The sequence below is a fragment of the Sturnira hondurensis genome, unplaced genomic scaffold (genome assembly GCF_014824575.4).
Source record: "Sturnira hondurensis isolate 20B ecotype Veracruz unplaced genomic scaffold, ASM1482457v3 Scaffold0002840, whole genome shotgun sequence".
Classification (NCBI taxonomy): domain Eukaryota; kingdom Metazoa; phylum Chordata; class Mammalia; order Chiroptera; family Phyllostomidae; genus Sturnira; species Sturnira hondurensis.
In genome coordinates this window covers 8,842,493-8,858,146 of record NW_028075471.1, presented here as the reverse complement: position 1 = coordinate 8,858,146, position 15,654 = coordinate 8,842,493, and the positions used below count along the sequence as shown (strand labels likewise).

Genomic DNA, 15,654 nt, shown 5'->3' with positions numbered 1-15,654 from the left:
TGTCCCTTCTTAGACTCTGTGATCTTCAAAACCACCACACTCCTCTCTCGTCCCTGTAGGTCTCCAAGAACTTCACATTTTAGCTGTGACTCTCAAATGAAACTACTTCAACTAGACTGACTGAATATGTTTACGATTTCCTTTTATCTCCCTATTGGCTGATTTTCCATAAATGTCAGTTACATCTAGCTGGTTGATCAAGTTTTCTAAATCCTTACAGATGATCTATCAATTATCAATAGGGAGGTATTACATTTTCTGACTATAACTGTGAGTTTGTTTTTCTTTGCAGTTCTATTTTTTCTTCAAAGATTTTTAAGTTCTGTTCTCTGTTATAAGATGCTTAAATATTTAAGATTATTATGTTTTCTTGATGAACTGACCCCTTTATCATTACAAAATGATCTTCTTTAACCATGGTGCTACTCTTGGCCCTAAAAATTACTTTGCATTACAGTAGTAAATGTAGCCACTCCAAATTTTTCAAAAACTAATATTAGCATCCTAAATTCTTTTCCATTATTGCTTTTTTTAAACCTATGTCTTTAGTGTAAAAGTACATTTCTTATAGGCAGCATAGAGGTGGGTCTAGATTTTAAATCTAACCTGAAACTCTGCTTTTTAATGAGGATATTTATTTAGCCTATTTATATCTAATGTGGTTATTGATATGATTAGGTTTAAATTGAATTGCTGTTTGTTATCTTGCTATTTGTTTTTCTGATTGTTCCATTTGATCTTCATTTCCTTTTTTCTCTTTTTCTTCCTTTTTTTTGAACTAATTAAATACTTTTATGATTCTATTACATCTTCTTTATTCTATTATTATGTAGAAATTCTGGTTAGGTCAATTGCCTAGAATATAATCTTTGACAATCCCACTTACTAGCTGAGGACAAGTTGCTTAACCTCTTGGAACATCATTTTGCTCAGCAAAAAATGGAGGCAATAATAGTTGCCCTCTGGGGTTGTTGTGAAGATTAAACAAGTTAATAAATGTAAAATATTTATATACATGGTAAGAGCTACAGCTACAGAGGAGTTGGTGGTGGTTTTCATCACCGATGTTTATTACTTTGACCCATGCTTTGCAGCTTTCCCCAGCCTACACTTCCTGCTGGGCTGTGGCAAGGAGTCTGGGACACTTGAGCCTCCGTGCCCTCCTTGTTCTCTTTAAGTCCTTAGGGAGAGGAGAGAAGCTTCGTGTGGGGTTTTTTTTTTTCCTCCCTGTGACTGCTCTTCTTAGAAAAAAAAAGTTGTCATGAGAGATTTCTGGCAAAAAAAGAAAAAAAAAATCTGCACAGAGAGGACAAATGCCTCCCTTTCCACCTTAACCAGAGCACCACCAACCCCTCATCCCTAGGCTTCTTGGTCACTTCTGATTTTACAACCCCAAAGATGAAACCTTGGCATCCCGTGTATTCACATTCTTCTCAGCCATGTTTACCCCTTTGTAAGGTGCTCAGGGGCAGGCAGTTCCAGCAAATGTCCTGAGGGGTCACATGCTCTTCTCCCCACACTGGCTGCTTATCCCCAGGTGTCTTACAATACACAATAAAAAATTTCCACATGAATAGCTATCATGTGCACACTTAGTGCTGAGCACAGAAGGCACTTAATAAGCAGAGCTGAGGTACTAGCTCATTTACATTCACAAACACCACGTGAAGGACGACTGACTTTTTTTTTTTATTTACCCCACGTGCAATCCTGACAAGTAGTCCCAGGGTAGAGGGACACTGAGGACAAGGAGTATTCCATGCATTTGACTGGGATTCCTGGGACTTATGTTGAACCCAAGTGCATCTTCCTCATCTCTTTTTAGACCTTTCTAGTTTACTCTGTACTTTATTATAATTAAAATAACCTCAAGGAATGGCAGTAATATCATTGGCATGGATTTTACAAAAATGCTACAAGGAAGGATACACTAGAATCATGACACATAATATGATCTGGAGATCCAAACCCAGATATATGAAGTCTCTCATGGCTAGAAGGTATCCAGCCATGTAATATGAAAAATAGAGACATTTATTGAAGAAGATACAAGATACAAAAAACATTGTACATAGGACAGTGATGTCTCAGTCCCTTCACAGTAGGCACCTTGGGACCTCACATGGTTCTCCCAATTGCCATCAACTGCCCCATTGTGTTTTCCTTAATCTCATTGAAAGCCTGAAATCTCTTCCCTTTCAAAGGTAATTTTAGTTTTGGAAGAAGCTGGAAGTCACAGGGTGCCAAATCTGGGCTTCAGCAGGCCTGAGTCACCTGGGTGATTTGATGTTTCACCAAAAGTGAATGAGATGTGAAGCATGAGCAGGCTGCCAGTCACCAACTGCCCATAGCTGAGGCCTTCTGAGTCACCCAAATAGTTTCCACAGAGGAATGTTCCAGCTTAATGCAAAATTTGATGCAGATTCGTTGCTCTACAAACTCAGTCATTTTGAATGTAATGGCCACACAATACACATCCTCACTCACTGGTGTCTACTGCCCCCATGGATAAGTAAAGTGAAGTTGCCATTGTTCACACATGCTCAGCCCAGGCCACCCCCCTTGGCTGCCAGGTTACATTGATGTCATGCAAGCTGTTATTGTTATATTAATAATGGCTGGAGTTTTTCCGGACAGAATTTGTATTACCTCACTTTATTTCTGAATGGATATGTGCCTAAGAACTAAATGTAAATTGAAATAAAGGATCCAAAGATGAATTCTTTGGAAAGTTGGTACTTCCAGACTCTTTCTACTAGGACTATTATTTCTACCACTAGTACTACTATTACCAGTAGCAAGAATAACAACAAACAACATTGATGCCTAACATTTTCAAGAACTTACTATGTGCAAGTTACTGTGCTAAACACTGGACATGTATCATCTCCACCAGTTCTCACAACAACTGAATGGGGTTTATCCTTTGCTATCCCCATTTATATCAGAGGAAACTGAGGCATAGGGCAGCTAAGCCAAGGTACAGTTAATGGCAAGCCCAGAACTCTCACCTAGGTGTTCCCACTCTGAGTCTGAAATAAAACCATTAGGCTACACTTCTGCTCACTACACCAGAATGCTGATTTATCTATTCATAAATCCAGATTTCCACATATCCGGTGGCCTGACAAGAGAGTTCAGGGTCATTCTTCTTTACATTCCAAAGTGAAAATTCTGATTCTTGGTGAAGTGAGGATTTGGAAGTAGTCCTGTTGGCTGTGATAGCAGGTGAAGCCAGTTTTAGACTCAAGCATTTGAAGGTATTGGAGTATGACCAGATCTCTCCACACTTGGTCTAATAGAACCTGAAAAACTAGCAGCCTCACTTCCTTGATCAATGCCAGTTCAACATATAACAACCTACCAGGTCATCAAGATAATTCATGAATAAATTAGTAGTAACACTGGTCTTGAAATCTTCAGACAGCTTAGACCTGTACCTCCTTCTAATTTCACTTTTCTGTATAAAGATGAATTTCCATCAACAGAAGAGTGTTTGGGAAAAGGGGAGGGGCCAAGGGAGAACTTTCTATGTTGACTTAAAACTTCTTTCCCATACCCTGACCAATGTGATTCAGTTGGGTGCCCTGCTACAAAGTTAAAGGCCACCAGTTCAATTCCTGCTCAGGGCACATGCTCGGGTTGTGGGTTTGGTCCCTGGTCAGGGCATGTAAGAGAGGCAACCGATCAATGTTTCTATCTCATATTGATATTTCTCTCCCTCCCTTTCTCCTTCCCTTTCTCACTCTCTAAAAATAAATAAACAAAATGTTCTTAAAAATCTTCCCTGTAATACATCTAGATTGGTAGAATTACAGCAAAAGAAAGTAAGGGAAGGTTTTTCTGAATGAAACTTGTCAAGATGTGAAAAAATTAGTAGTTGTGAGATTTAGCACTCCTTTTTTTTTTTTTGTATAATACTTTTCAGGAGTTTCCCTACCCTATCTAAAAGGCTTTTGGTGCGTGTACAAATTAAGTCACAATGTAACATTTTCCGGGGTGTTCCCTGGAATCGGTAAGGAATCCATTGCAAATCTGATCAGGGGCCACAATTCCCTCTATCACAGGAAGCAAACCTTGCCTGCTGTACCTTATCCTTAACCACACAGTTGCAAAGTCTGCTTTCTGTTTCTGGGCCATGTACATGTCCCTGTTTATGAGCACCAAACTTCACAGTAAAGTGTATTAAACAATGCACTCACTCAAACATTAATGCAACTTTGGTCTTTTCCCTTTCCCTTAGGTATTTATGGGCCATCGGTAAGAATGTCTGGAAAAGATGGAAGAAAAGGTTTTTTGTATTGGTGCAGGTAACTCTTCAACTCTAATATCAGTCTTAAGAGCCACCAGTTTTAAAAATTTGGTAGGTTTAATGAATGTGTTTTAATTGAGATAAACTTACCTTGCATGCATACAGGGCTCAAGCATTTAGCTCAATGAGTTTTTACGTATTAGGTATTCATGTAACCATCATCCAGGGTGATGCAGAACATGTCCAGAATTCAGAGTGTTTTTGATGTGCCATTTCTTATTTTTAGGTCACTTTAAAATTTAAAAAATTAATGCAGACTCGTTATTTTTTTAACTCCTCCTACCCCTGTCAGCAAGAGAGGAACCCAGGAATGGAATGAGCACATGCCTGTTTAGAGCAGTAGGACACCAGTGTTGTTTTAGAAGAACTTGTTTCTAAAGGCACTAAGTCCCTCATTATGAGAAAATCCAAAATTTAGTTGGACTTTTTTACATTCACTTTATTGTTTGGTATGTTTAATATTTAATTACTTGTAGAGGAGCCTTCTTGATGCCTGGGCTTCCAAAAGTGTTAACTGAACTCCTATAACTATAGAGTTTACAATCTAGAACATATAACTATACCTATATAGAACATATAACTATAGAGTTTGCCATCTAGTTTACAGTCTAGAACACATAACTATAGAGTTTACAGTCTAGTTTACAGTCTAGAACATATATTTCCAGTTAGATATTTTATTAACCAAAAAAATCAAACTCTTCATGTTGTTCTGAAAATTACTTTCTAAAAAAATCATTGTAGACATTTTTTCATGCTTGCACATGGAGCTCTGATTCTAACACTATAAATTTTCCTCTTTTTTTTCCCTTGTGGTGGGAAATTTTAAGATTTATTGTCTTAGCAACTAGAATTTTCCTCTTTGATAGACTTCTGGGCCTCCTCACCTAGGGCTATTATTAACCATGCAGCATGAACATCTATATATATACAGGTATAGATGCAGATGCAGACATTGATATTAACAATACATTAGTAATGTATAAGTCTCTTTGCTCTCTTGAGTGTTTCTTAAAGAAAAAAAATCCAGAAATAGTAATAAATGTCTTTTAAAATCCCTCCTTTTTTTGCTTTTGGTTTGTTTGCTTTTTGTATCAGGATTTTTCCATTTACAGAGGGATTTGCCATTGCTTCTTTTTTATTTGAGCCTTCATTAGAGTGTGTAAACTGTAATTCAATTTGCAAAAAAAATATGCTGTACTCTGAAAGACATCACCTTGTAATTTAGTGACTAAGGTGTTTATTGGGTCACTGTGTTGGCTATAAGCACTGACTAGTATTTGGATCACTATCAGTTCTGAAACCTCACAGCAAAGCAACTGCCTCTTAGGCCTTGAAATTCCACCAGCCCTGAGCTTCTAAGACTAGACCTGCTGCAGATCTACTCAAGTGCCTGCCACTAAGGCAAAATGCATCTCTCTGGCTGTAAGCAAGTGGTAATCTTTGCTTTCATGATGACTATAGGGTACAACAAAACCTTAAAATAAATTAGTCAGAAAAAAACATTGGAATTATGTCCTACCCCATAAATAAACCAAGACTAAGCAATATAAGACATTTTATTCTGAGATGCATTTCCTCAGCTACCAATTGACCAATATTTATTGAGCACCTACTATGTGTAGAATACATTAGTAGGTCATAGAGGAGGACTATGAGGTGCAGTCTCTTACTTCCAGAAAGATACCTGTTAGAGTTCTTTATTTGTAAACAGCAGAAATAGACTCAAGCTAATTATGATTTTTTAAAAAAGAATGCACTGGAAAATGCTTGAGGTAGTTCATGAGATTGAACTGAATGAACTAAAAAAGCTCAACTGAATTGAACTAAAAAAGCTGAATGATCAGTCCTTGTACAAACAGAACCCAGTTCCAGAAATCCAGGTGCTGGGAACCATCAGGCAATCATAAGACAAAATTGGCTGTGACCATCGTCTATCCTCCAGTCTCCACTGAGAAAGAGAGAATTGGATTGGTTCAGCTTGGATTACACATCCAACTTTTAACGGGGGCAGGCGATGGCACTTCAACAGTCCCAACAGCTCAGACTACCAGGCTATCTCCAATGCAAAATCAGGATGCCATTACCAGGAGGAGAAATAGACACTAGGCAGGCCAAAACAACTGATGCCCAGTAGTACAATGTAAGTGGAGAGACGAGCTACAACCAAAGAAGCAGTGCTTCATTGGGATGGTTCTCCCCTTCACTGTGCTCACTCAGCAAAGCAGCCTCTCTTAGACTCCCTTGGGAGTCTGCCTGGCCTCCCCCAGCACACTGTATGCAGTTCCAGGTCCAGTTCTGTTTCTGATTCACCTTGGGATCCTTCCCTCTTCCCCCCACCACACACCTACACTTCCTCTAGCTCAGTGTGCGGCACAGGCACTCAGGAAATGTTGGTGGGAAAAGGTAGGAAAGGAAGAGAGAAGAATAGCCTGAGGAATGAGAAGTCTCCAGAAGAAGAGGGGCAAGTGGCCCTCTCACCATGACAGGGCTTCTTCCTCACACCCATGTTATTGCTTCACTGACATACAGCTTTCCTCTGAGAATTTTGGAATGATGAAGTCATTAGAAGAAGTAACTGACCTCTTACTTTGGGAAAGATTTTAGGAGGGAAACTTTCTTCAGGGAAAAAAATATGCTGAGAATAACAATGAAGCCATGTCTGTAAAACACATACTGGACATGAGAAAGAGAAAATGATTATTTTAGGCCATGTGATCAGAACACAGATGTTTTAGGGCCTTCACACTGAGCCTTCCACCAAGAGAAGATGTGAACCACACAGTCACTAAAGAGAAAGCTCTGTGCTCACTTGAGAAAATCATAAAATGGCATATCCCATCTAAAGCTCAGCACCTTTCTGAGAAGAGCACAGGTGAAGAATCTCAGGATTCTGCATAATATTTCACATACATTTGATTCTCATTAACTTTGAAGAGCCATTGAGATTCACTGGTTACATTGATTCCCCAAATTAAAGCTTCAGTTTCTACCTAAATTGGATTCCTCTCTTTTCAACCTCCGTGGCCAACAGAGGTGACATGACAGCCCACCATCACAAAGGTGATGGGGGAGCCAGGATGAGAGCTCAGCTCTTCTGTTTCTTTTCTTATCCTGTTTGTCACAACAATGTCTAAAAACAATTTTGGTAGCCTACCTAAAAAATACTGCATTATTTTTTGGATTCTTTTATTTTTTCCTCTTTTATTTAAATCATCACATCTACAGATATTTTGCCAAAGTGATAAACTCACCCCTTTTGAAACAAATCCAGTGCCAACATAATTACAAGAGATAAGTTCAAGGACACCAGTTTTGGCACAATTCAGGGAAACAAAAAATATCTCAGGAGGCTTGAAGAAAAGGATGGCAGTCCAGGCCATGATAATAGGTACCCAGCTGCTATCTTGTTGAATTTGGTCAAATACACAAAGATTTTTCAGGTTCCTCTTCAGGCACCAAACCCTTCCACTGAAACTGAAAATGCAAATGAAACCAGGTTAGGCAGTCTGATCAATTTTGGAGAAAGAAGCTGATGCTACACAGCCTGCCCCAAGCCTCAGAGGGGCTCGGTGGAAGACCACAATACTGGAAGCATATCTACCCATGACTTACAGAAGCTTTGTTTCTTTGCACTCAGGTGTTAGGTCTCATGGAGTATTTTTTACAAAGTGTTCAGCACATAATTTTCAACACAATTATGCATTCCATTAGATTTAATAAAATGAAATTTGTTTGAAAATCCTAAAAGAAATACATATCCAACACCAGTCTCCTCAAAATCATCTGCCCTCCATTCATTCATTCATTCTCTCTCTTCATATATATATATATATAATTATATATTTAGATATATATAAGTATAGTATCTCCACATATTATCAATATATAAATATGTACATGTCTGTGATGCAGAACTATTGAAAGCACCCCCCTAAGTAAAGGTCCCTTTTAATGCTACCACTTTGGAAAACCAAAAGGTAGATTTTAAATGGACCTCCTATTAACCAGAGACAAAGATATCCACAAATGGTGTTGAAACAAAGCCACAGTCCCATTTTTAAGAATCAGGGCTAAAATTATTATGGATGTGGCTGGAGTCTTCTCCACCAGCTGTAAAAGGTATGAGCAGTTCCAGGGTGTTTTTGTGCAAGAGACATGAGTGTTCCTACAAGATAAGACCGTGTTCACCATGTAAAAGCCTAGGCCACCTGAACTGGGTGTTGTTTAAAATACAGATCCCAAAGCACCATGCAGAAAATTCTGATACAGTATGTCTAGGATGAGGCCCAGAAATCTGTACATTTTACAAGCACCAGGAAATTCTGTGAAGGTCGTCTGGAGACTACCTTTGGAGAAATATTGCCTCAGTAGTCATTGTCCCTTTAAAAGTGAAGTATCCCATTCTCCTTAGACGATGCCCTCTTAGACTTTATATTCTCCACGAAGCTGAGCACCAGAGTAGCTAAACAGATGATTATATGCAAATGACATGACAAAGCCTCCTCAGCCCTGTTCCTTTAAATTCTAATAAATTCCCTAAGAAAATGGCTGTCAACTATAACCCAAGGATTAAAGAGAAATGGGTCTGTAGCCCCCCAAGTCAAGAAATTGCTGGGTACACTCATTCTAAACCCCTGAGGCCACAATAAGGCGGACCAAACACATTGTTAGGACTTACCAAACCAATGCTAAAGCTAAAGGTACGAGTTCTTTACATTCCTTCATAAGCTTCTCACCCTAGTGTGTAGGAGAAGGAAAGGAAGCAGCCAACTCATCAGCCATACCAGGCTGGAAAGTCTGTCCTCTATCATCTTTTTCTTTTAAATATTTTTCTTCTATGCTCAAAAGATTTCAGGTTAAAATCAGTTTTTGATTGATTTCCAGCCAAAGTATTCCTGAGATATGTTCCCCCTTTAGCACCATAATATTCGGTGGTTCCTCTAATAAGGATAATTATGATTTATATGTATGTGTTCTCTCAGAGTTTACAAGGTTCACTTCATCTTTACAATCTTTCTGCACTGCAGTGAGCACAAGTTTTATCCACTTTATATTAGAACAAAATGAGGTTGACTGACCTACTCAGGAGCCTGTGACTCCTAGGCAGCCAATATGAAACCTAACACAGGTCTTCTAACTCCAAATGTATTCCGTGACTCCAAGTACTCAGCCAGGACTGGTGTTCAAAGAGATGTTGTGTGTATACAATTTCTAGAGCTTACTTGCCTTGCATCAGATAGAACCAATGTGGTCCCTAAAGTCATATCCTATTTCTAATTCACTACAGATAATAGTAGAACTAAAAAATAACCTCTGACTATCCCAGCTTTCAGAAAAATTACTAAATGTAAATGGAATAAAATATATTGTCAATTAATATAAAATGCCTTGAAATACAGCAGTTGTCACCTGGAAACAATATTAAAATAAGTTAACCATGAAAATACATTATAAGACATACAAGTAGTTGAATAATTTATCACTCTAAATGAATTTTTTCCCATTCAACTTCACAATTGTCCTAAAGGGCATTTATGATTATAGTCTGGTTGAAAATGACAATAATCAGCCCCAACTAGCTTACATTTTAAAAGGGGGAAAGTTTTACTGGTTAGTTAACTAAGTTAGTAATGAATGAGTCTTCTGGCAAGGCTAGGTCCAGGACTCAAACAAAGTCAACAAGACTCCGTCTCTGTCTACCACCTCTTGACTGTGCTTTCCTCTGAGCTGGCTTTACCCTCCAGCAAGCTCTCTCTCTGCGAAGTAAACTGGCCGGCCAACTCTTTGAACAGTTTAGCAGCCCCAGAGGAAACAAAGCTTTTCAATTCCAGTCGTTCTAGCAGAGGCCCCTATTGAGCTTTCATTAGCTCAAAGTGGTCATGTGCCCATCCCTGCACCAATCACTGCAGCCAAGAAGATGTGATACTGATTGGCCAGGCATGAGCCACATGTCCCACCCACCCAACCTTCAGCTAGTGACACATTAGTCCCACAGACTCCGTGGGCTGAGAGTAGAGAAGAGGGTGATGCCCCAAGGAAAATCAGGATTCAGTTACTAGAGGAAAACAAATGCTGTGTGTGCAGACATGGAGAAATGTCCTAGATACTATTATCTCCCTTTAAAGATAATCAAACTGAGTCTCAGCAAAGTTAACTAAAATGCCTGGTATCACATACCTAGAAAAAAACAGATCTAAGAATCAAATCCAGTTCTGTATGGCTCCAAAACCTATTTTCCTGTCAATGTCACTCAAGACTCTGTGATTCTTCATACACAGTCACGTCACATTAAAAATGGTCCTTGGTCCCAGGAACTGTGTGCACATCATAAAAACTTTCTTCATCCTCAGATCCTGTCTCAGTTAGTCAGTGTGTCCTCGTGAAAACCTTCCTGACCACCCAACCAGACCAAATCCCCAAGCTCTGATAGTACATAGATCTCTCTAATACTTATTACCATTAAAGTTATACATTTCTGAGATAATATAATTAATGTCTGCCTTCTGGCGTGAGGGCAGGAACCACATCCGGTTCCGTATATCTTTATATTCCCAGCACCCAACATACTACCTAAGTTGAATGATTGAATGAATCTGCCATAAAAAAGAAGCATTCTTTTAAAAATGTATGTATCTGAACTCTAGAGAAGGGCTAGTGACCAGGGTTCAGTAAAAATGACAGCTGAATCATTCTCATAGAAAGACAGTAAAGGCAAGAAAAGGGATTTAGACAAAATGTACTTCATTACTTGTATGTCCAAGTATTTCATTCTTTCATGGATGTTGGGAAGAAGGACAGGAAGGGGTAGGAAAGCACTGACCCTCTTATATCATAGCTGAACTCTAGTTGCTACGTGCAATTGAAACTCAGAGCAAACTTAAAATATCTGAACAGTTCCTGTATGTTAAAACATAGGTTCTCAAATTTTAGTGTACATTAAGAAATATCTGAGACAATTATGAAAAAGAAACAGAGATTCCTGAGGTCCACTCAGACCTGACACTCTGTTTCCATTGGTCTGACTTTAAAAATCTGCATATTTATAACTTACCTCCACTAGATACTCACACTCTGAGGAATGTGGCCTCAGTCCATGCTCTATAAAACTTATTGCAAAACTTTTCTCAGTTTAAATAAGTGGTTGGAAATGAGCTAAAGGGTTCCTTGTGTGTCTGAGGTTCAGCCTCCTTTAAAACAAGAGCTGGAAGATTGTATCCTCAGAAGTCCCAACAACCAATTCCATGATTCCATGAAAAGGTTGTATAGCAGCTGAAAATCCCAAAGATGTGAACATTGTAGTCCTCCAGAGTGCGTTTTCAGATGTCTGCAGATGATCTGACATGACCAGATCTTTATGGGTTTTTTGTTCTAGTCCAGGCTGTCAGACTGGGGTAGCTGACCCTCTGACTTCTAACACGTGTTCAAGACTCTTTAATACTATTATTATAGCAGTGCTCACTATATCATTAATTTTCTTCAAACTGTAGTTTCAGTAGAATCATATATACTCTCACAGAAAAACATGCATTTAACTGGGAATTACTTCCCCTTAGTGATGTCTTGCGGATGCTTAAAAACAAAAATCAAAAAGCTGCCAAACCTTTACTATTCCTTCACCCTCAAACACTCTAGAAAAACTGAGGTTCCCCACAAAATAGAACTAAGTAGAAATATTTAAAGAGAAATCATTTTTTCTCCCTTCCTTTGTTTTCTAAAGTAAATTGCCAAATCCCAAATTAAAGCGGCCCTAGTCACCAGCTCAAGTTTATTTTAGCCCAGATTTTGTCAGGAACAACTTGCAGCATTACCAGAAGAGGGCAGCAACATCCAATGCTCCAAGAAGCGAGCAAAGAACCAAGGAAAACTCAAAAAGCCCAGAGCATGTAGTATTGTTATCATAAATGCATGATCTTGAAATAACACCCTTTTGTTGTGATTTTTTGATCTCAGATGAGTGTCAGCAACTCTCTACTTGTTTGGCTAATCATCACATTGCAAACTGTATCATCTTGTATTGCCAGAGATAGGTAAAAATCACCATCCAGCCATTTCGGCAATCTGTGATTACTGTCATGTCATGGGGGACCAGTTATCTATAGGACCAGTAACGGGTTGGAAAAGCCTGGTGCTGTGCATGGAGTAATATATGTAAGTTTGTGGGGAAAATACCTCCCTATTAGATTATACATACTCAACTTTCTAGAAACAATCAGACTCAATTAGTGAATACCCCCTATGTGGTGGATTTTGCTTATGGGAAGGGAAATAAAACCAAGATACAAGACTGCTTAGGTTGGCCCTCAAAGGATTTATAATCTAGTAGGCTAGTATACCTAATCAGTTACTCGATATTAGAATGTTAGTGCCCAATGCCAGGAAATTGTTTATATAAATGTGTGTATTGAGTGTTTTCTATGTGAGGGTCACACACAGTGTGAAGCCCTTCACTGCTAAATTAACCCTCTAGCACCATTAAAACACAGGCAAAATATAGATGAGGACCCTGAGACTTAGGCGATAGCTCATCAGAACTGGGATGGGGCTGCACACCTGTGTGGCCACCAAGTTTGAACTCTTAAGCCTCATTTTTAGGATGCTATTGGGCGTTCTGCTTATTTAAAAGACTAACACATCTCCGCTTATGAAAATACTCAGTGATCTGGCTGTGTGTTTCCCCTGAAGCCCATCAAGGCCTTACAATATAGGGAACAGATTCTACAAACTATGTACATAATAAAGAAAGAGTTGTGCAGAAGGTTTTCACCAGGAACCAACAGAGGGCAGCAGCAGATCAACCAACCAGTACAGTGTTCGCCAGTGGACTCCCTTTATCTAGGCACCAGGACCTTCAGGCCTCCCGTGTGGGAGATGTGTGCAGGACTTGTAAGCACCAACTTCTTATCGTCATTTCTTTTAAAATGACAAACCTCACTGTGGATAAGGAGACTAAGATCAAAGTTCACTTAGAAAATGTCTCTCTTAATAAAAGGAACTAAGAGATGAGGGGTATGGCACTCCTTCACCAAGACGTCTGACATCTGTGAATGGTAAATATGCCCACAAGGTTTTAGCCTGAAGCCCGAAGGATGCTCACTCTCCCACTGGCTCATCTCACAGAGAAGCCAAATGCAAAAATGCGAAGTGTCCAAGCTGGGTCTGAAGGCTGACCTGCAGCTCTCCCAGCACTGTCAGGCCCACAGTGTCAGTGGGGGGCCACACCAGGGACAGCAGCCATGCTGTTGGGGTGAGGATGGATCTACCATGACTAGCACCTAGCAACTGAGTGCTCATTGCTTATGACAGCATGTCACTCCAGCATTTGTCTGAATGAAAAGACTTCTCAAAACAACCAAAACCACTTCCTTCAGTGGATGAAGGGTGGGGGTGGGGGATGAAATGTACAGCTTGATGCTGAGAATTGACCTGCAAAAATTGAAATACTGAAAAGATATTTAAAAGCTGGGACATAAATTTTAAAAAGTGTAGTCCCTAACTCCTGACCAAAGGTCTGTGTTATGTCTATGAGTTTGGCAGTCTCAGTTAGGGCCCATCAAGTGCCAGTATTCAAACAGTTTTAACCTACAAAAATGGCAATTTTATGTGGCTTATTCCAATTAAAATAACAGCAGTGATGATAATAGCACACTATTATCAAGCAGTTACTAAGCCTTAGGAAATGTGTTTAAGTGCATTCCACACATGAACTCATTCAATCTTCAAATGAAGTGAATGAGGAGGTAGTTCTCACGTTACCTGTGGTTCATAGATGAAGTAACAAGAGGACCAGTGAGGGGAAGTAACTTGCTCCATGTCACACAGCCAAGACGTGACAGTATTCAATTTGAACCTAGCTCCTGAGCACAGGGTGTTGGGAAAAGGGCAGGCTTAAAGAGTAAGCATTTCTTCTAGGAAGATGAGCTCTAGGGGACCAACCTCACAAACTGCTCTTCCTTCCCAGGTCAGTCAGTACACCTTTGCCATGTGCAGTTATCGGGAGAAAAAAGCAGAGCCTCAGGAACTTCTACAACTGGACGGCTACACTGTGGACTACACCGACCCCCAGCCAGGTACCCACCCCCCCTGCAGGCCATGAACCTACAAAGCTCTCCCCCTTCCCAAATCAATAATCAGTTAACATTTGTTGGGCACTTCCTCCATGCTGAGCTTTAAGTAAGCCACATTCCCAGCCTTTCACAGGTGACAGGACAGTGACAATCCCTGACCTCATTGAGCTTCGAGTAAATGAGTTCCCAATCAAGAACTGTTTTGTTTTTCAAGGGATTCTTGTAAAACCAAAAAGAAAACATAATATATTTTTCTTTTACATACCTGTATCCATATCAAATATGTACTCTACCCTACAAAGCTAAAAAAAATCCTGAGAAAGAAGTCCTATGTTAACACACCAAGGTTCTGTGTGTGTGTGTGTGTGTGTGTGTGTGTGTGGTTTTCCACCAGTGGTGTGTGCCCATGTATTATATCTCCATGTCCACATGGGGCTGCCCTGTGCATCTATATATGCTAACTACAATTCAAGGCTGGCTGATGGCACTTAAAAAGAGAGCTCTCCCTAAATGTCTTTTTTTTCCTAAGATGACACCAATCCACAAGCATAGACATCCAAGCTCCTAAGCCTTATGTAACTAAGAGAACCACACAAATGGTAGTATTTCTCATAAGTTCTACATCCTGCCCCCTCACACCTCTCTCGCTACCCCCACCCATTTTATCTTCTTCCCAGAAAAAAATGAATAGAAATCAGCCTCAAAGAACCTTCAAAATGGGCGGGAGGGTGGTGTGAAATCATTTCAGCATATTAATGAACAACAAGCACCAACAGCCCTCTCCCAGAGAAGTTTATTTTTATGCCAAATCTGCACAAGGGAAGCATTTCCAACCATACTGCATTATTTGGCCCAAAACCTTTTTTCTACTCCCATATTGCTCTTCCACATGCAACAAAATACACATAAAAGAATAACAGAGTTTGAGAGAAGATCGGTATTAACCTGGGAGGGTGTGGTGGGGAAGGCCATAGGCCCACCCACTTAAAGAAATTAGCACCTTCAGAATCGCCACAGGAATGACTTGGACCAACCCCATGCGCTAGGAGGTCATTAGCATCCTGACAGAATGGGATACAGAGCTGACCACATAAAGCGTAAATTAAAGGCTCTGTCTGGAAATCTTTCATAATGAATAGAACTTAAGAATTTGAAACAATTTCATGCAACATCTCATGGAAAAGATGTGGCTCCTGCATTAAAAACCAACCCTCAGCTATGTCCTGTGATGGTTTGCGATCTCCTCAAACCACTGAGCTTTGTTCAAATAAGTGG

The 15,654-nt window shown here is 39.7% G+C and overlaps 1 protein-coding gene across 30 annotated transcripts in view; it reads left to right on the top strand.

The window, feature by feature from the left end:
- CADPS (calcium dependent secretion activator) overlaps window positions 1-15,654 on the top strand; it is a 473,884-nt gene that overhangs the window by 302,450 nt on the left and 155,780 nt on the right. For all 30 annotated transcript variants that reach the window (XM_037040838.1, XM_037040841.1, XM_037040843.1 and 27 more), the window contains exons 9-10: window positions 4,244-4,310; window positions 14,274-14,382. In XM_037040838.1, coding sequence (XP_036896733.1) covers window positions 4,244-4,310; window positions 14,274-14,382 — 176 coding nt within the window. The remainder of the gene's footprint in view (window positions 1-4,243; window positions 4,311-14,273; window positions 14,383-15,654) is intronic.